General features: G+C 52.4%; 1 protein-coding gene across 2 annotated transcripts in view; it reads left to right on the forward strand.

Moving 5' to 3' along the window:
* SMG5 (SMG5 nonsense mediated mRNA decay factor) overlaps positions 1-16,805 on the forward strand; it is a 30,268-nt gene extending 13,463 nt beyond the window's left edge. The window contains exons 7-23 of one of the 2 annotated variants that reach the window (XR_013942495.1): positions 150-228; positions 782-907; positions 1,373-1,441; positions 3,140-3,348; positions 3,492-3,629; positions 4,741-5,442; positions 6,965-7,134; positions 7,414-7,489; positions 8,171-8,346; positions 9,321-9,479; positions 9,708-9,767; positions 10,079-10,238; positions 10,627-10,717; positions 11,314-11,388; positions 11,723-11,861; positions 12,237-14,175; positions 14,247-16,805. Coding sequence is in view for 1 of the 2 variants with exons in the window: in XM_080570119.1 (XP_080426245.1) it covers positions 150-228; positions 782-907; positions 1,373-1,441; positions 3,140-3,348; positions 3,492-3,629; positions 4,741-5,442; positions 6,965-7,134; positions 7,414-7,489; positions 8,171-8,346; positions 9,321-9,479; positions 9,708-9,767; positions 10,079-10,238; positions 10,627-10,717; positions 11,314-11,388; positions 11,723-11,861; positions 12,237-12,320 (2,513 nt within the window). In the remaining variant the exon portion in view is untranslated. Of the gene's footprint in view, positions 1-149; positions 229-781; positions 908-1,372; positions 1,442-3,139; positions 3,349-3,491; positions 3,630-4,740; positions 5,443-6,964; positions 7,135-7,413; positions 7,490-8,170; positions 8,347-9,320; positions 9,480-9,707; positions 9,768-10,078; positions 10,239-10,626; positions 10,718-11,313; positions 11,389-11,722; positions 11,862-12,236 lie in introns of both variants that reach the window. The other variant, XM_080570119.1, reaches the window with a different exon arrangement.
* Positions 16,806-19,880: the final 3,075 nt, after the last annotated feature.

The raw sequence follows: 19,880 nt of genomic DNA on the forward strand, positions 1-19,880 counted from the left end.
CCAGTTCTTTGTACTGCAGCTTTTTAGCATTGTTTGTGCCACCTGCTTTCGCTCTCACATGAAATAGAGTGAGGAAGAAAGGCTCTGCTTTCTAGCAGGGCCATTGGAGGATTCTAAGTTAATTCCGTTGCCCCTCTCTTTCATTACAGGCATGCCTTTTAATCAGCTGGGGACATTGGCTGGGAGCAAATACTACAACGTGGAAGCCACCTATTGCTATTTACGCTGGTGAGTGTCTGCGAGGATCTTGGCTCTCTGGGCAAAGAATCAGTGCATTGTGGGTGCTGATGCCAGATTCTTTTCTCCTTTACTTCGGTCAGGTGGGTTCGTTTCACACTTGGGCAGGACTGATAATAAAAGTGAGCCTTGGTCAGACCGAGCTGTCTTGCTGACCACTGAACAAACGCATGCAGGGTGGCACTTGGAGGGCAGCGTTTCATCTGAGACCCTGTGCCTGGGCTAGAGAGCCGGGTCTGAAGGGGGAGTGGAAGTGCTGAGTGAGGCACCCGGCACAGTGAGGTGGATGGAATTAAGATACCTGAACATGGCCTTAAGGCACAAATTTAAAAAAGGCGTGTAAACATTGCAGACAGAGCCGTGATGCAGCCCGGAGTGGGATTCACAGATCTCAGTGGGAGTTAAGTTCCTTAGCATGTTCAAACAAAAGCTGGACCTATCTTCGTGTTTAGATGCCTGAATAACTTCCTGGGGATGTAAAGCCATAGAACATCAGCAACCTTGTGGCAAAGTAACTCTGATGTGTTTTGTTTCCATATCTCAGTATCCAGTCTGAAGTGTCCTTTGAAGGTGCCTATGGGAACCTGAAGCGTCTGTACGACAAAGCAGCCAAAATGTATCACCAGCTGAAGAAATGTGAAACCAGGAAGTTGTCTCCAAGCAAGAAACGGTAGGAGGGCAAAGAAAAGGAGAGGGGTGCAGGCTGAGGGTTTGCAGTGACACCAATATCCTGCTCTGGGTCAGGAGCAGTGTCTTTCTGGGAAACGGGAACCGGTAGGTCACCCATTTGAGGCAGCAAGTGTTGTCAGAGCTTTGGGAGCCCTAGTTTAGATCCCATTCTAGGTCTCTCAGGTCACAGTCTTAGGAGAGAATATGAAGGCTCTCTAGGTATAGATGTTGAGGTGAGGTAATTCTCACTCTCCCCTGGAGCTGGTGGCTGTACAGGAGTGTTGAGACATGGGTGAAAAGCAGAAATACGTAAACTAACCTTTCTTTCTGCAGTTTCCTCAGAATGTAGTTATCAGTTGAGACCTGATTTACCTATTGGTAGAGCTCTGTTAGCCTTTCCCATCTCAGCGGTGGATACCTGCAGGAGGGTACCTGCTTTACAGTGTTTTCTTCACAATCTTTTTAGGTGCAAAGACATTAAGAGGTTGCTGGTGAGCTTTATGTACCTGCAGAGCCTTTTGCAACCAAAGAGCAGGTAAGGTTATGACAGATTATGTCTTCCATTCATAATTCACGGTAGCAGGCATTCAGAAGGGGAAGAGGCTGTTCCCTGCAGGATAACGGTGCCTGTGCTGAGGCTTTTTGCCAAAAGGTCCAAGCTTTATGAAGTCTGTTTCTGCTGGGAGGTTTTCAGGTGATTCTAAATTAACCCCTTGAAATAAAGCAGGTGTTTTAAAGGGCTAATACACAGACTGCAATTAAATTCATCATGGAATAGCGTAGTTTGGAAGAGACTTTCTAGAGGTTCAGTCTTTTCCCAAAAGTAGGGTCTGCTGTAAAGATAGATTCAAATGTGAAATTAGATGAGGTTGCTCTGGGCCTCAACCAGTTGAGTTTTGAGTGGCTCTGAGGACAGAGATTTCACACCGCTCTGGTTCCCCTTCCAGTCTTTCACCACCTTTACTGTGGAGGGTTTTTTATTTTCCTTCACTGCAACTTGTGCCTGTTGCTTCCCTTCTTTTTGCTGTGCGCCATGGAGGAGAGTCCTCTGGCTCAGTCCCTTAAAACCACCTATTTGGCATCTGAAAACAAAGTTTATACCTCCCTAAACCTTCCCTTCTTCAAACTGAACAAACTCAGTTCTCTTTGTCTCTTCTCATACATCATGTGCTGTGTTACCCTTGCAGTCCTCTGCTGGACTATGTCCACTTTGTCAGTATCTTTATTTATTTTTTTTAAACTGGGGACCCCAAAACTAGAGGCAGTACTCCAGATACCATTTCACGAGTGCCAAACAAAGAAGAACAATGATTTTGTTCAGTGTCCTGGCTATGCCCTTGCTGATGCAGCCTAGCATGGGGTTAGCATTCAAATATTGACTTATACCAGAGAAGAAATTCAAGGCTCATTTAATATCCACTTAATGAATATTTAGTGCATTAAAAAACAGGAAATCACTTTAATTTCCCGATTATGTTGTCCCCCGAAAAGGATTTGCTAGATGTTTTGCAGACAGGTGTGGTTTTGTTGCCTTTTTTTTTGGTGAGGAGGAGACTCCTGTAGCCCATTATACTGAAAACCATGTGTGCTTCATTTGAAGTAGCTAATAGCTACAGAAGAATGTTCTTGCGGGGCTGTGAGTTAGAGCCAGGGGAGGAGGGAAAACAGAGTCCCTAACGTGTGTGCTGCGATGCAATCCTTTTAACTGAGCAGTGGATCTGAAACTTTTGCTGTCTGTAACATTGAAGTGCCCCGTTTCTTAATGGCTACTGCCTGAGCTCCCAGGGAAAAAGTCATCCAGTGGTTATTTAGGTTAGATATAAAGTGGTTTTGAGATCTTTGAATTACAGGAGGTGTGCAGATAAGGACTGTGTTTGTTCCTGTGCTAGTCTGCAGGAGTGTCACTTTGGGCCTGGGACTCGACGCGTGAGTCCACCTGCTGGCCCCATCCCACCCCATATTTTTTCTGGTGACCCACCTCTTTGCAAGGACGTGCCCTAGTTATAGTTTATCTTTAATTTATCAGCTTTGGAGAGGAAAATGTAATCTGATTCATCCTGCTTGCTTCTCATACCTGTTGTTGCCTGCGTTATGTTCCCCTTTGCTTTATCTTTCCTAGGGCAAAGGATCGCCGAACTGTAGCTTCTGCCAGTTTTGGTCAGCCTCCACACAGTCATTGCCAGGAGTTTGGGTCTTGAATAATAATTTGTGTTAATTTTTTCTTCTTGTTAAGCTCTCTGGATTCTGAGCTGACATCACTCTGCCAGTCTGTACTGGAGGATTTCAATCTGTGCTTGTTCTACCTGCCTTCTCCTCCTAATCTGAGCTCAACCAGCGAAGATGAAGAAGAGTATGAGAGTGGCTACTCCTTCCTTCCCGATCTCCTGATCTTCCGCATGGTGATCATCTGCTTTATGAGTGTTCACAGCCTCAAGAGGGCAGGTAACCAGTGCCATTCAGCCATTCAGAAATCAAGTGATACGATAACAGTCAGCAGTCCAATTAGTCAGAAGAAGTCTTAGTTGGCACTCGTGTTTTGGGCTAGTGGTCAGTCTCCTCTGCCTCATTAAGCTGTCTTGTTGCAGGTTCGAAGCAGTACAGCGCAGCCATTGCTTTCACGCTGGCCCTCTTCTCTCACCTGATCAATCACGTCAATATTCGCCTGCAGGCAGAGCTAGAAGAAGGGGAAAATCCAGTCCCAGCCTTTCAGAATGATGGCACAGGTGAGAGGACGGAGGTGGTACTAAGCTGGGTCTCCCCACTTGCATGTCGATAAGGGGGTGGCTTTTACTTTCCTTTCCTAAATCTCCTGGACATGGGTTTTGTAGCATCGTGCCTGAGTGGTGCTAGAAACATCTCGATCTTTGACTGCTGGGCTGCAATCCACAGAGACGGGTAATTTGTGGAGACAGTCTCCACTTGGATGCTCTCAGTGAGTAGAAGAATCCTCATAGGACAGAAGGGTTGCTTGCTTCCTTGAAAGGAGTTACGGTTTTGTGTCTTTTGGCAGCTTGTTCATCATCTGTTTACGCCGGTCTGTGCTGCTTATGTTCTGTCTGCATTCACTGTTATTTGCTGGACTCTTTTTCTCCTCCACTGAGGTGATCTCAGGTAAAACACCTGGGCAGAGCAGTTTGTGGGGGAGGCCGGCCCTACTCTTCACGCCTCATCTCTGTTCAGACAAAAGCAGGTCTTTAGTTGCCTAGTCTTTAGTGGAGCCTGTTGAGCAGAGAATAAAACCACTTAATCTTTCCCCTCCGAACAGTCAATTTGTACCATTTCACAGAATGCAAGACTAGAGTTTTCCTGGCCAAAAGCAACAGTGAACGACTCCTCCCCTGCCTGGGTTTTGAAGCTGGCAGGGTGACAAAGGGCTGCTGGAAAGGCTCGGAGCATGTTGGTCGAGGAAAGGGATTAGGTCAACTCGGTCTGGTTCTGAGGTGGAGAGGCTGGTTCCATCAAGGTGACTGGCACACGCTCCTGCCCTGCTAGGTGGGTCACTTGGCTCTCAGACTTCAGAAAGCCGGGGAAAAGATTTAAGATTCAACTGTGTGTTTTATGCCGCTTTGGCAACGTTCAGCATGGAGGCTGCCTGATAACGGAGCAGCACAGCTTGGGCTGTAGGAATCCAGGCTTCTCAAGTCTTTCCGGCTGCCCTTTTAGAGCGTGAGTCATTCTCTCAGGGTTGTCATTACTTCTCTTTCTGGTGAAAGACAATAATAGAAGTGACGGCTGAAATTTGCGCTGCTGGTTCCCCTGGCTCAGGGCTGGCAAGCAGCTTGTGTGAGACATCGGTGCTTTTCTAACTTGTGGCCTCATTTTAAATGTCTGCAGATGACCAGGAGCCACGGGAGCCTTTGAACTCGATTGAGAAAGAAGCCGAAGCTGAGTTGGCCAATCATCAGCCCAAAGAGGAACAACGGAAGAATGACTGCAAGAAAAGCAAGAAATACTCTCGCCTCTCCTGTTTGCGTCGCCGTCGCCACCCCCAGAAGGTGGATGAGAGTGACCTGAGCGAGGGCTTTGACTCTGACTCCAGCCAGGGCTCTACAAAGGGCAGCGATGGCTCAGAAAGTGGCTCAGAGAAGAGTGACGAGGAAGCAGAAGCTGCTTTTGATGTGGAGACGGACTCTGACATGAACAGCCAAGAATCTCGGTCTGACTTGGAGGACATGGAAGATGATCCGGGTGATGAGGGAAGCAGCCGAGGCAAAAGTGGGCCCAAAGAGGCCTTAAAAAACTGTGTAGATGGCAGTGGGCTTGGGGACTCTAAGATCCCAAGCATCTCTAAAACTGAGACCCCAGATTCAGCAGTGAATGGACCCGTTTCCCTGAGCACTAACGACGCGAGCATAGCCAGTAATCTCCAAGCGATGTCCACCCAGCTGTTTCAGACCAAACGCTGCTTTCGCTTGGCTCCCACTTTCAGCAACATCCTTCTGAAACCAAACAGCGAGCCAGCTGTCTTAAAGGATGGACTAGACAACAAGCCGTGCGTCAATGGAGATCTGGAGAAACCCAGCTTGGCAGAGCAAGGTAAGGGTTAGCGCGCTCGTTGAAAACATGTTGTGCTTCTGGGTAGAGGGCTGCGAGCTTGGAGCGGTCTGTTTGCTAAAATCCACCCCCTTCTATCCTGCAAGTTCTCCTTCGGCCAGGTTCGGGTGAGCAGGTTGCCCACGTACCGTCCAAGTCTGGGGCTGGGTGTTTCCTGGAGGAGCTTTGCTCCTATTGCCTGGCATCTAGGATCACACGCAGTTGAGCAAAGGAGACACCTGCAGCCAGCCAGCGCTAGCTGTTGTTCTGCTCAGCAGGCACAGTAATAATTCCAGCCAGGTGCTGAGCACCTCTGATAGCACTGGGGATAATTCCAGCAGGGATTACAAGTCTGGATTACCTTCCTCTTTCCCACGTGAAACCTCTGTAATCAGATCCTTCCCAGTGCAGACGCAGTCGAGGAAGTTTTCCGTGAGCCGTCACGTTACCAACTCCGCAAAGCTGTTGTAGTAGCTTGCCTGGAAGCCGTGTCCTAGGTGCATGCAAGAGGAGTTGAGGGCCACTTTCTGTGACCCTCTGGACGCTGCCACGCTGAATTCAGTGTTGAACCAAACTGCAGATGCACAGCAGGTGGAGCTGTAATTTCTCTGTTACCGTACCATTTATGCAACTGAGTAATGTTCTGGGAAAAAACAGCTTGGAAGGGAGATCTGATGCACTACAGGGCGTTGTTTGTATTTCAGATAAAACCACACGGGCCTGTTCAGTCTTGTTTGTCGTTCCTCCCTGCTTCCCTGGAGCAAGGAAACATTTCTGCATCACGCTGCCAGACTCAATGGGCCTGATTCAGGCTCTGCCTGGGTTAGGATTTGAAGGGGAAGTATTAGGTCGTGTTAGCAATTTGTGACTCCCAGCTTTGCGTTGTAGCCACTTGAAAGAGTTTGGGGGAAAGAAAGAAACAAAGGGGGTTTGGTCTGTTTAACATTTTCCTTTATATATTCAGTGGGCTGTGCAGAAGCTGCAGATCCAGAAATGTATCTGAATCGTGTGGCCGTGTTGCCTTTATAGATGTAGAAAGTGAGAGGATGAATTAATCCGTGTGCTTTTTGGCTTGGAGCTCCCCTTCCCTCAGCTGTGCTGTTTCAAAACTTGGGCTAGTTGATGGTTTTAACACTCTGTTGGGGGTGGTTTCTGAATAAATTGCTTCCTTCCTTTTTGATTCTGAGCATTTATTGAATGATAATTGCTGAGCTAATGGACAGAAGCGACTGTGCAATTAAAATAAGGGACCGTAGTAGAACACAGTTGATTCCACGCTTGCTGCTACCTTGACATCAGGTCACTCGTGTAGCTGGCCTGCAGTTGTCGTCAAGGGATGTTACTGTGCCCTGGATGCTGGCTTTGAGATCCTCGGGTCTGCAGAACGACAAAATTGCAAAACGTATTCAATATTTAAGTTCCCCTGGCTCATAAAATAATGAGCCATTATTTTATGGCCCATTATTTTATGATATGGGGGGGTTTAATGCCTGCCATCATCTTGTTTTTCCTTTTATTTTTCCAGATGACATATCCGACTCTGAGGAAAGCATTTCAAGTAACAAATCCTGCAGGAACGAACGATCCCTTCAGGAGAAGCTAGAGATCGTGACCAACGAGGGGCTGCTTCTCACTGTCAAGGTGTTCCTGGACTGGCTGAGGACAAACACAGACCTCATCATCATGTGTGCTCAGGTGGGAACTGGGCTCGGTGTTTGGTCCAAGGCTGCGTCTGTTCAGATCCCCTGGGCTGGGCTGGGCTGCTGAGGGCATATTGAAACTGTTGGCCCAGTCTTGGACAGAAGGTGAGGTTCCACGCCCCACCAGCTGAATTAAGATCATTGTGGCCTCAGGAAGTTTATGTTTTTAAAGCATTTTGAGGTCTGTGAAAGATAACGGGAAGCCCACGTGGCCTGGTTATTGCATACATCTATCCTGACGTTTTCTGTGGCCTTTTGTGTTTTGTTCCTGCAGAGCTCTCAGAGCCTGTGGAACAGGCTGTCTGTGCTCCTGAACCTTCTGCCTTCTGCTGCAGACCTGCAGGAATCAGGTACGGGAGAAGGAAAGGGCAACGTAGTGTTTCAGCAAGCCTAGTCCTCGGTGATTTTTCCATGTTTCCAGTAGCAGTTTGCTTTAAGCCCAATGCGAAGTGACTTATTCCATGTGTTATTTTCTTATTTAAGCACCTCTCCAGTTAAATACTGTCCTGTAGACTTCAGCTCCATTAATCCATTATATAGGGCTGACTATAACCAAAACTCTTGCACCCGTGTGCGTGAAGTCCTTGTGTGGCCAACCCGATGGGAATCGCCAAGACCATAAGTAAGGGTCCGATTCCATCGTGGCAATCATGGAAATCAGTTTTCAACCTTTGGGTGCTCATGATGTGCCCTGTACCTCAGCCTAAAAATCCATGTGGGTGTTAGGAAGCATAGTTTCGAGGGATTCTTGTTTTTTGGAAGGAATGGGAAGGCTGACCCTCCAAACTACAGCTTTTCTGAAAAGAGAAGAGTACCTCAGCAGGTTGTTTGGACCAGTTACTCTTCGTATTGTGGGTGGCCTTTTTGTTAGCAGTGTTCCTCCCCCAGCACATGTTCACAGTACATATGTAATTATAAACCTCCGCCCTTGTTCATTGCGCATTATGTGCCTTAGAGCATTTTTCCCTCTGTCTCTGCATCAGTTGTTTCAATCAGCATATATTGGTATGCTTTTCCTCCCTCCTTTCCAGGACTGGACCTTTGTAATGAAGTCAAGGACATGCTGAGCGGCGCTGAGCTGCCAGACCTGCACACCAACTTGCTGCTCCCAGAAGATGTGGCCCTGCGAAATCTGCCCCCTCTGAAAAATGCACACAAGAGGTTTAACTTTGAGCAGGACCGACCAATTTTCTCAGCAGTGGAGGAGGTGAGTCAGGGTAAATCCTGAATCTTGGCATGAACTGCGTTTGCCTTTCTGGAAGTGCAGGTGAAGATCTAGTTCTTTTTATTACCAGAACAGACCCCAGAGTGATTCAAACATCTGAGTCTGAGTTCATGTTGTTATTGGTGGTTGCTGAAGTCGTCTGTGTCCAAAAAACCAGCGTGCCTTCCCTTCCCTTCTCTGTCAGACTCATTATGAAAGGAAGCGCAGTCACATGTCAGCGTTGCTGCATGAAATCCCCTGACCTCTCTGTCTGGACAGAAGAGTTTTATCTCTGCCCTGCCTTGGATGAAAGGGTCAGAGTTGCAGGATACATCCTGTGATCCTACTCAAGAAAATGCAGAAGTTAGTGAAATCTTATGTTTCGTGGCACTGTGCGCCCTCACAGAGCACTTCTGTCTGTTTTCCCAAATGTAAAGGACCAAGGCGATAATTTTGGGGTAGTGTAGCTGTCTTCAGAAAAGAAAAAAAAACAAACAACTGTTCTTCTGTTTTGCATTGCTGGACTAGCCTGCTTCCTTCGGGGTGGGGAATATGCTAACATCGTAACCCCATGGTGTTAACTCACAGTCCAGCTGGGTGAGGTCTTGAACGTCATCTCGACCTGCTGGGGCAGCTGGAGCAAAGAACACCAACGTCACGTCCCATGTGAGCTCACCTTTTGCTGCCTTCTCCCAGCAGCACAACAAAGAGTAGTGCCTGCCCCCAAAATAGGTGTAGAGGTTGTAGTTTCATTTGATTTCTTTTCCCAGCTTGAGCAGAGATTTCTGAGGGGAAGCCTGTGGATGTTTCCTGGAGCTTTCTTGAGCTGGGGAAACCCAGGCTGCGAACACCAAACACTTCTCAGCTCTCTGGCCAACTGTAGACTTTCCCGCAGCCCTCTCCACGTGTCTCTCTATTCAGCAGCACATTTTCATCAGAAATGTGTCCTTTGAGGATTGTTTTCTGCTTCTTTGCAGTCTGTTGTTCGGATTTGCTGCATTCGGAGCTTTGGCCACTTCATTACCCGCTTGCAGGGCAGCATCCTGCAGTTCAACTCAGAGCTTGGGATCTTCATCAGCATAGCACAGTCAGAGCAAGACAACTTGCTGCACCAGGCCCAAGCCCAGTTTCACATGGTGAGTTGGCAGAGGCGGGCTAATTCTCTCTGCTTGGCACAATTTCCTATATCGTTCCTATTAAATTGGAACTATAGTCACAGATTTGGGGTTGGAGTTGGAAGTTTTGCTCCTGTTACCCTCCAAAAGCTACTCAGGTGTCCCCTTTTCACCCTGTTCCTGGAAGTGGGTGCTTGTGTCAGTTTGTGTTTCCTGCTAATTGATTTGGAAGTTTGCTTTTGTAACTAGGCTGCAGAGGAAGCTCGTCGGAACAGGCTGATGAGAGATATGGCTCAGCTTCGACTGCAGGTAGGAGGTCTTTGGTTGCTGTCTAAACACTGGCAGAATGATGCCCCTGAAATGTCTGAAACTGGGAAGGGAGGAGGGAGATCTCCCTCTCTTTCTCCCGTTCCATGCAGAAGTAGGAAGTCTTCTCTGCACGAGACAGACGTGATGGGTGGGATGGAACTGACCGCTTCCAGCTCTCTGCTTCCTGCACAACTTCTCTGTGCTGGAAGGTTGGAAGGGCCGGATGGAGCACTGTGAGGGAAATGTTGCCTCCTTTGATCGTTCGGTTCAGCGTAACGTAAAGCGAGTGTCTCTGCGCGTGTGTTTTTCAGCTGGAGGTTTCTCAGCTGGAGGGGAGTCTCCAGCAGCCCAAAGCACAGTCAGCCATGTCTCCTTACCTTGTCCCGGACACCCAGGCCCTGTGCCAGCACCTGGCTGTTGTCAAGCAGTTGGCCACCAGCGGGAGGTTCATAATCATCATCCCTCGAATAGGTACGGGAGCTCTGCTTCGTGTCACGCAGCTGAGCCTGCCTGCCCCCCACTCCCTCATTGCCGGGAAGCAAGCGCTGTGAGCCAAGGTGGCTGCCTCCCATCCTGCTGCTGCTGTCCTTTTTCAGCTGCTGGAGCCGTTCTACACGGTTTCTGCGTGTCCCTTTTGGGGCTTGCTTTATGCGTGGCTCATGCTTGGGATCTAACATGGTGTATCAAAAAAAAAAATAAATAGAGAGAGGCCCAGTTCACCCTCCCCTTTGCATCCCGTCCCAGCAACTGCTGCTGTGGAGAGAGAGTTCCGTGGGATGAGAAATTCCTGACACATCTGGATTAGCTTGCAGAAGTGTAGCTGTAAGCCAGATGTCTTTGTTTCTTTTTTTTCTGTTAGTGATCGATGGCTTAGACTTCCTGAAAAAGGATAACGCAGGTGCTCGAGACAGCATCCGGTATCTGGAGGCAGAATTTAAAAAGGGAAACAGGTGAGAATGGGAGAGTGATGCGCTTTGCCCTTGGTTTTGTAACGGGGGTATTGGGGGATGGAAGAAGACATCAGAGGTGGGAGCAAGCTGTGCGCCCCTTAGAGCAGAGTGAGGAGTGGGCCAAGGGAAAGCCAGGCCTCAGGAATGCATTTGGCAAGGGGGGAGGTGGTGAAGTAACAGATTTGGCAGCTGGTTCTCCAGATGGGCTTGTAGTTGCTGCTTGGCCATGAGATGTGGCTGCTTCTGAGGAGCGGAGTCGCAGCTCTTTGTCAGTATTGCCCGGGTTTGCTGCAGCAGGACAAACGACAGCACTTCTGCAAAGACAAACTGCACCTCCAAGGCCTGTGTCGGGGCTGGCAGCCTTCGAAACACTTGCGGGATTTGTGGAGTGCACGCAGCCACGGCGATGAGAGGGGGGAGGTGGTCTGAGGGGTTTCACAAGGGATTTCTGGAGCCGTCCTTTAGGTATTATTCTGGTTGATAAAAGCCAGCATTGCCAAAGGTGCCTGGGGACCCTGGTAGACCTGTTGTAGGGCATTGACTTCAGTCTGTGCGACAGTCTCCGTGTGAGCTCAGTGACTCTGATCTTTCCTTAGATACATTCGTTGCCAGAAAGATGTCGGGAAGAGCTTTGAGAGGCATAAATTGAAGAGACAAGATTTAGACGCCTGGTAAGATGACAGCATCTGGAGATGTCTGAGCCTGATTCCCAGCAGGCAGGTGGTTCTGGAGAGAAGTGTTAGCGCTGGGACCAGTCACACAGCTTGCTTGATTTGATGCTCTGTGTGGGTGACGGTCAAATTCCCCAGAGAGAGTGGTAGGGCGTCCATCTGTGCATCGTGTGTAGCACCAAACGCTTCTGGCCCTAAGAAGGGTCTCAGAAAAGCCCTCAACAGGCAACAGAGAAACAGCCCTGCTTTCAGTGCATCATCCTGAGCATATTTGAAACTGCTCGCACAAACAAGTGGTCTCCCCTCTTTCTCTTTTCTTGCATCTGCGTGGCAGGAATCTCTATAAAATACTGGACAGCTGCAAACAGCTGACAGTGTCCCAAGGGAACGGAGAGGATGACACCACGGGAATGGTCACCATCATCACAGGCTTTCAGCTGGAAGACCCAAGCACGCTCTCGGCACCCATGCAGGTCAGTAACTCTGTGCGGAGCTCAGCCCTCCTGCTCCCTAGGAAGATTAAAGTCTGGTTGGTTGGCAAGAGGTTTTTTTTTTTAATGTTTTCTTCGGTGAGTAATAACAGTCCTGGAATTCCCACGTTTAGTTGGAAGCTCTTGGTTCCTACACGTATTTCCTTGAAGGCCCCTCGATCCATCATGCTTTAGTGGTGCAAAGTAATCCTGGGGGAGGAGAGAGGAGTAATTTGTGTGTCTGTGCAGGCCTTTAATGCCAGAGCAGCTTTAGCATGAAGGAGAACTGGGCCTTTTAGCCACGACAAGCCGTGTCTGAGAATCTCCAGGTTGTGAAGGGCAAGAAAAAAATAACCTGTTGTGTCTGTTTGCTTGCAGTCTGCCATCCAGGCAGCCACCAGTGCCAGCGTGGAAATAAAAAACGTTCTGGAGTTCTACAAGCAGTGGAAAGAGATGGGCTGATGTTCAGAAGGGCATCGGGTTGGTGTACCTTTCTCTCCCCCTCTCGGAACGTGCAGCGTCTGAACAAAGGAAACAAAAATCCAGGCGACACTTAGCCACGAAGCAGCAGCAGCAGCAACAACAGTAACAAAAATACCTACAAAAAAGGAAAAAAAAAAAAAAAAAAGGAAGGAAAAAAACAAAAATCCGATTCGGCACGCACACGGACACCCGCCACCTGCACCCCGACCAGGCGGCTGTACGTCTCTGACGGCGCCAACTGCTCTGAGAAGAGAGAGGCACCTCGGCACGGCCGAGGCAGAGCTCTGCCCTTCTCCCAGTCGGCAGGGATGGGCGAGAGACGGGCAGTCCTTCATTTCCCCCTCCTTCCCCACCAAAGCTTGCTTGGTCATCTGAAATGGGCAGGCGGCTTCTGAAGCGTGGACTTGACTTCAACGAAACCAAACCAGCACGGCAGGAACGGAGCCCTCCCAGCTTGGCAAAGAAGATCCAAAGAGCGTTAAGCTTTTGCTTGGCAATCTGGTGACAGGAAACCATACTTTTTTTTTCTTTTTTCCCCTTTGAATTAATTATTTTTCAAGGATTTTTTTTTTTCTTTTCACTTCTTAGTTTTATATATATAAATAATATTAAAAAAAAAAAAACAAAAGTGGAGTTCCTTTGGGGTTCTGGATACTCTTCCGATGTCAGAGAGAAAAGGAGACGATGCTATTTAAAAGGGGGGGAAAAAAGCTCTTAATATAATATTTTTTTTTTTGGAACAAGCATATTTATTTCCTTTCCCTGTCCCCATGGAGCGGGCTCAGTGCAAAGGGACGTTGGCCTGCGAGAAGAGCGCTGCGCGACGTGCGCCTGTGGGCTTGGCGCACATCCTTGCTTCCTGTACGAGCTGCACACTTCACGAGCAGTAAGAGATCGACCAGGCTGCTTGAGAGAGGGGAAAAGGACTCTTCCCCTGTCTTCTCCTCCTCTTCCCCCTTCCCCGGTCCCTCCCACTTCTTTGCTTCCAGGCCTTGGAGAAAAGGAGTTGAGTCCAGCAGAGTTGCTGGAAGAGGAAGAGCCACGCAGGATTTAAACCCCAATAAGGCTCAACCACTTGGTTTGAATGCAGAGACTGAGATGGATCGAACCAGCAGACATCTCCACAAGTCCCAATGCCTCTTTTTTTTTTTTTCTTTTCTTCTTTTATTTTAAATCTTGCAGTGAGGCGTAAAAGAGGAAGTAGGATCTCAAAGCCATTCTCTGTTCTGCTGGCTGTTCTGACACCACTGCTGCTACGTCATGCCAGAGAGGGTGGCAGAACTTGAGCGGTCGTGTTCCCCCTCCTCACATCCCTCCAGGGCGGGCGGAGGCAGCGCAGCGCCCGCCGCTGCCCGGGACTGAGCTCACAAACTGTTCAGTGCTTTTAGCATCCCGCAAAGAAGGGAAGACGCTCCGCGGCTGGGTGCTGGAAGATCGAATTCCCCGCGTGGCCTGCGAGGGACCTTTCAGACCTCCGTCCTGCCGGCATCTCGAGCAACCTGTGTTTGACGTCCCGTCGCGTGCTGATGCCTGGAAATGAAGATACGGGTTGCTCCCAGGACAGCTGAGCAGTGGGGGGACAGGCTGAGCGGCCTCTTTGCAGTTCACCTGCGTCGGTGTGATCAAGAACCAGCTGTCTCTGTCCACGTGAACTAACAGCAGCTATGCAAGTAAAAACCACTAGTCCTCTGTGTTTGGTTGTTTTTCACGTGGGCCGGCCAGAAGCTGCTACAAAAGGGGCGTAATATGGGAAGACAAGTAACGCGCTCCGGTCTGTGCAGACTCCCTCCCGTGGTGCATGGTACTGGAGTGGCAGGATGTTCCCTGTTTTCAGGTAAAAAGCAAACAAAACACAGCACAAGTCCCGGGTGATTCATTTGTATTGCAATTTCTGTTCCTTTGCAGCATGCGGCCGTGTAGCACAGCGGAGGGAGACGCCAAGCTTTAAGTTACGCCTGGAGCCGGCCCCCACAAGGGCCCACGCGCTTGAAGAAGGGAGCTGAAAGGCGAGGGGAGAGGGGCGAGTGGCAGCGCTTCCCTGCAGCTTTTTCCTTTTGCAGCTTCTGAAACCTGCGGGGCTTTTCTTGGCTAAACCAAGGAAGCAACAGAAGTCAGAGACTCTGGCTCTTCTTGGGCACGGTTAGAGATCTGAGGCGGGCCGTGAAGCTTGTCGCCCCTCCAGTGCTACCAATGTTTTTATTTGAAGCCGTTTCTTTGTCTAGCCCTTTATTTTTGTTTGATGGGGATGGGAAAAGAAAAGAGAATCCCCCTGCGGGACTCGGCCTTCGGCGCAGGGGCCGGAGCGGCGTGGTGAGGTGGAGAGCGGAGTCACCCTCCCCTCCGTTGGCCTGGAGCGTGCTGCTCGGTTACGCTGAGATAACACTCCTTGTTCCCTGGGGGCCTGGCTCAGGGGGGTGGCTGGCTGGCGGACTGTGCTTTTTTTTTTTCCCCTGCTGCTGAAGAAAACCGTCCGCCTCCTTGCTGCACGTCAGAAGGGGGCTGCAGTCTGCGACTCCCTGGTGGAGGGCTGCTCCAGCTGAAGCCTGGCTGGGCTCGCAGGCCCCAGGCCTGATTGTCGTTCCCTTCTGGCCATCGGTGTGCGTGTGGGGTTTCGGCGGGGGGTGTTGCTCCTCTGGAAGCCGGAGGGCGAGGATTTGGAGACGTTCTTCGGCTTTGCCCTGGGCCAGGTGCTCCCTTGGCTGGAGCTCGAGGGGGTGGCGGGGGGAAAGAGCAACGCAAATAAAGCAGTACCCAAAAGGGAAAGCCCCTCGTGCTGGCGGCGAGAGCGTCTCGGTTCTTCCCGGAGCTGCTGGGGGGACAGGACCGGGGCTGGGAGCCAGGCGCTGCGGGGCCGGAGCTGTCCCTGAACGGGGGACGTGGGGGGCACGCTCCGGAGCAAGGGATGGGCTAACGCAGTCCCTCTGCCTCCTGATTCGGCTTGATGGCTCGCTTGGGCCGGGCGCAGGAGGCAGTTTAAGAACAAAAGTAAATAAAGCGGCCGTTTCTGTGCCGAGACGGCGTCGCTGAGCTGCGCGGAGCCCTCTTCAGGGGCCCCACGGCAGGATCGGAGGGCGTTTTTCTGAAAGGCGGCGAGGCTCTCTCCCTGTTCTCATCAACATCCCCTAGTGACTGCCCTGCTCTCCTGAGAGGTTGTTTTAATATAACCCCAGCGGGTTTTTTTCTTTCACCTGGAGAGGAGGAAAAGGCCCCAGCCCTTCACAGGGACATCTTAATAACTGCCCGGCGCCGTCTTCCAGCACGTGGTATCTCTGGGCCAAGGGGAGAGAGAGGGCGACCTAAAAAAGGCACCTGAAACATCCCCCTGCCACCCTGCGTCCTCCAGAACGTGCAACTGGGGTTGAGGACCTGGTGAATGCGTGGCCCCAGCCAGAGAGGGGTGAAACTGGAAAAGCAGGAGCCTTCTCGGACAGCAGAGCTGCAAAACAGCCTCAGGGAAGGTGGCAAGCTGCGTCCTGCGAGCGGCGCCATCTCAGCCTGATGTCTTTAAGGTCAGATTAAGGGAAGATGCTGAGCCCCGGTCCCCCCACTCCGTGGTTTCCCCACATGGGGTCTTGATGCCGGCCTGACAGAGCCACAGCCTGACTCGGCTGGGCAGCGATCGAGCCTCGCAAAAGCCAGTTCTGGTCCACTGCTGATCCCCGTGGTGCTATTCTGTTATTCCTGCCCCGGCTCCAAGCTTGCTGGGACTGGCTCCGCGCTAGCCCCGTCACCCCCCTCCGTGCTGGGAAGCGGGGCAAAAAAAAGAGGAAACAAACAATATTTTGTGGGCTAAAAGCTTTGTCTTCACTGTGCTTCGCGTGTGTTTCTGGGCTTTGATTTCCTTTCCTTTTCTCTGAGCTCGCACAAGGGGGGAGCGCAGGTTCCTGGTGGCCGGGGCTGGCTGGGTCCCGGTGCCGCGGCGGGTGGGCGCGATGGCCCCGGCGCCCGCTGCTCTCCTGCTCGGCGTCTCACGGGCTGTGCCAAGCGCCTCTTCCTTCCGCTTCCCGTCCCTGCTCGCCTCAGCTTGATGCCACCTGCGGTGCCGCAGATTTTGGGCTCGCATCGAAGATTTTTCCCTTCTGAACGTCCAGCAGAACTGCCCCGGGTGTGTGTGGGGGGGTGTGTGGGGGTCAGGAAATAGGGTGGGCAAAAATGGGGCGGCTGCAAGAGTGGGAAAGGTTGGGGGGCCGGCGCGGGAGCCCCGCGCTGCGGGTCCTGCCTCTGCCTGCTGGCACCGAGAGCGGCTTGGTGCGAGGCAAGAGGCAAGCGTCCCTCCTTCGAGCCTCCTTTTGGTAGCACAAATGAAACCCAGCCTGCGGGTCTGTGCTCGGGGAGCTCTTGCTGGGGGGCTGACGGCGCACGTCTGCCGGACCCAGCCGGGGCGAGAAGCTCGGGGGCTCTCGCGGCATGTGTCTGACTGATCCAAACACGTTGACTAGCTTAATAAAATGCAAGACGTTTGTACCCCTTGTTTTGTGGTGATTCCCAGCCCGCGTTTCTCCTCTAACTACGTGGCTTCAGAGGTGGGTACCTTTTAATACACAAATTAACTCAAACACACAGTTTTCTAGCCAAGCTTTGTGCTTTTCGGAAGGGAACGACTGCCCAAAGCCTTGCCATCTCTACCCCCATTTGAATTTTTTGACCTGGGGGCATTACTTGGCTTGCTTTTGGCTTGTTAGGATGAAACGTAGGTGAGTTCCTTCTTTATCTCTAAAGCAGGGACGCTATTTCCTTTGTCCCTTTTACTTTTACCCCCTGCTTCCGTCCTTCAGGATGACTTTGCCCTCTTGCTGGGGCGCCCGTAGGAGCACCCCCGACCCCAGCAACGTTGGCACAGCAAAATAACTGCGGGGGTTTGCCGGGTGGTTTCTCAGCTTTGTTTTACAAGCGGGCAGGGGGAGGCGTGTGTTCACAAAACGGGTAACTTGCAACTGTAAATTTGAGGTGCCTTTAAAAAGCTTGATTCCAGGGGCGAAGCTGGTGAGGGTACTTGTAGTCAGGCTCTGAGGGGCTATGCCAGGCGTTGGTGGGGGGTGGTTTTTTTGAAGAAAAAGGGTGGTTTTGAAGAAAAAGGGGGGGTAGGGGGGGTCTTCTAATCTCTGTATTCATTCACACCAAAGCTTCTTTATCTGCTAGCGGAAAGCATCAAGCCGGGCACCGATGTAATTTACTCCGACTCGGTGGTTCTTTGGAGGCAGCCAGCAGTGGGAAGGTCAGCAAGGGGGGGCTGGGAAAAGGTGAACCTGGCCTTCAGCTCCCCGGGGGGGTGAATAAGCCGTGGGCGACTTCTTCCCGCAGGGCGAGACGTGCGCTGCATCCCAACCCCGCTGCCCGCGGCTGCACAAAGGGGAGCCGTAGCTGCCAGCCCTGTCCCATCCGATGGGTCTGGAAGCGCCTCCCGCAGCCTGAGCGGGCTGTGCCGGGACGCTGCCTGGCCTTAATGGTGCTGGGGGAGGCCGCGGGCGTTGCTGCCTGCCCTGCTCGCAAACCCTCTGCACCTCCGTTTGCAGTCGGTGCGGGCTGCGCATCGCTGCGAAGGGTGCCCTGGAGTCGCCAACTGGAGGCTTTGCTCCTGGAAAACTGGCGCAGGGCAAAGCCCCGTGGCAGCGACCAAGAACTGGGATCCCCGTCACTGGGGTGCCAAGTCCTGGGGAAGCCCCAGGGGGCTGGGAAGGCAGCAGGAGCCTCCCGGCCTCCAGCCCCGCTCGCCAGGATGCCCTGCTCCCTCTGCACCGCTGCTGCCCACACGGAGAGTTGCCTTTCCCCAACCCAAGCAGGTCCCCATCCTCCAGGGTTTGCTGTGCTTCGTGCAGGTGATTTCAGAGGGGCTTTCAGCACCGAGACCCGCAGCCACACACACACACAGCGGGTGTCAGGCTCCTTCGTGGGTGACGAGCCTCGCAGCACGAGCCCTGGCCTTTTGGGCTCAGCTCGTCCTGGGGCACCGTGGCTCCCAGTGCCCATGGCTGAGCCAAAATCATGAATCAAGGGAAAGCAAACCACCAGGGACCGAGGCTTTGGCAGCATCAGCCTCGCTCGTGGCTCAGCCTCTCCATCCTGAGCAGCGCCCATGGCGTGGACCAAGCCTGAGCGTCCAGCCCCTTCGTGCTGGTGGCGCCCGGTCAGACCAAGTGAGGGAAGCTTTCCTGAACTGGTTTTGTTTCCTCTCTGCCTCTCGCCATCACCCAGCTCTTTGCGGTGGCGCTCGTGGGACCCTGCAGGTGTTTGTCGCGTGGCCGATGGAGCCCGGCACTGGCTGAAGGGCTCGCCAGCGCTTAAAAGCTGATGCCCGGCGCCCCCCTGCCCGCACGTCCTCACGGAGGCCCAGGCGCCCTCCACCCCGGGCTGAACGCTGGGGGCAATGCCCCGGTGCACAGTACGGGGCCCGGCTTCTAGAAGAAGGTGGAGGTTTGGGGTGGGGGGGGGTCACCTGCAGGCAGTGTGTTCGGCAAAAAAGCTGAAAAAAAAAAAAGCAGCCAGAGGCCCAGGAATGTGGCCAGGGAACCAGGAGGCGAGTGGCAGTGGCAGGGACGAGGGTCCCGGCTGAAAGATGGGGTGGGGGGGGCTCCACAGGGAGGTTTGAGGAGGGGGCACGCGCAGAGCATTGCCCACTGCCCCCGCAGCCCCGTGCCAGGGTGGTGGGAAGCGTCCCCAGATGCTTGGGGTTGTTTTGTTTTGTTTCCCTTTTTGTTCCCCCCCTCCCCCCCCCCTTTTTGAGCTGAGTTTTGGGCCTGGGAGGGGTGAGACGAGGGTGGAAATTGGGACTTCTGGGTCCTCTCTGTGCTGCTGGCCTACTTTCCCTGGGCTGCGCCTCGGTTTCTCCTGCTGGGAAGCTCTCACCCCAGTTCCAAGCGTGGTGTCCGACTGCACCAGGCCCTCGTGGGGGCTGCAGGGAGCCCATGGGGCTTGTCCTCCTCTTCAGTGTTCCAGTCCTAATCCTGCACCTACCAGGGATGTCCCCAGAGCTGGTAACTGGGGCCAGGAGCCCCCACAGGGTGGGAGCATGCCATGCCTCAGTTTCCCCACCTTTTAAATACAGCCAATTGTTCCCGGTGCCCCGGCCGAGCCAGGTGCTGTGGGTCAGGGGCCCCGGGAGCTGTGGCCAGGTCAGCGCTGGGGCTGCAGGAGATGAATTTGGGGAAGGGGAGCTGGGGCTGTGTGTGCACGCACCCTGGATGAGCAGGAAGGGGGTAAAGCACCACGGCCGCGGCACCGTGCATGGGACCAGGGGCCCAATTACCCGCCCCCACCCCACCAAATCTGGCCTTAACGAAGGTTCGTTAAGAAATCACTGCCCTTAATAACGCCCGTGCCTGGGGATCAAGCAGCTTTAAGTTAAACTGAACTAACACTGGTGCGGGCGCCGGGCTGGTCATTGCCAGGGACGGGGCCGGACGCTGCTCAGCCCTGCAGGTGCTGGGAGAGGGAGGAGGAGGCTGGGAGCCCTCGGCCTCGCAGGGGGGACATGGAGGTGCCTCTGCTGCGGCTGCACACCCACCCACACCCCCAGACTAGAAAGGAGAGGAAGGAGCCGGC

Source organism: Anser brachyrhynchus (genome assembly GCF_964034855.1).
Source record: "Anser brachyrhynchus genome assembly, chromosome: 28".
Lineage (NCBI taxonomy): Eukaryota > Metazoa > Chordata > Aves > Anseriformes > Anatidae > Anser > Anser brachyrhynchus.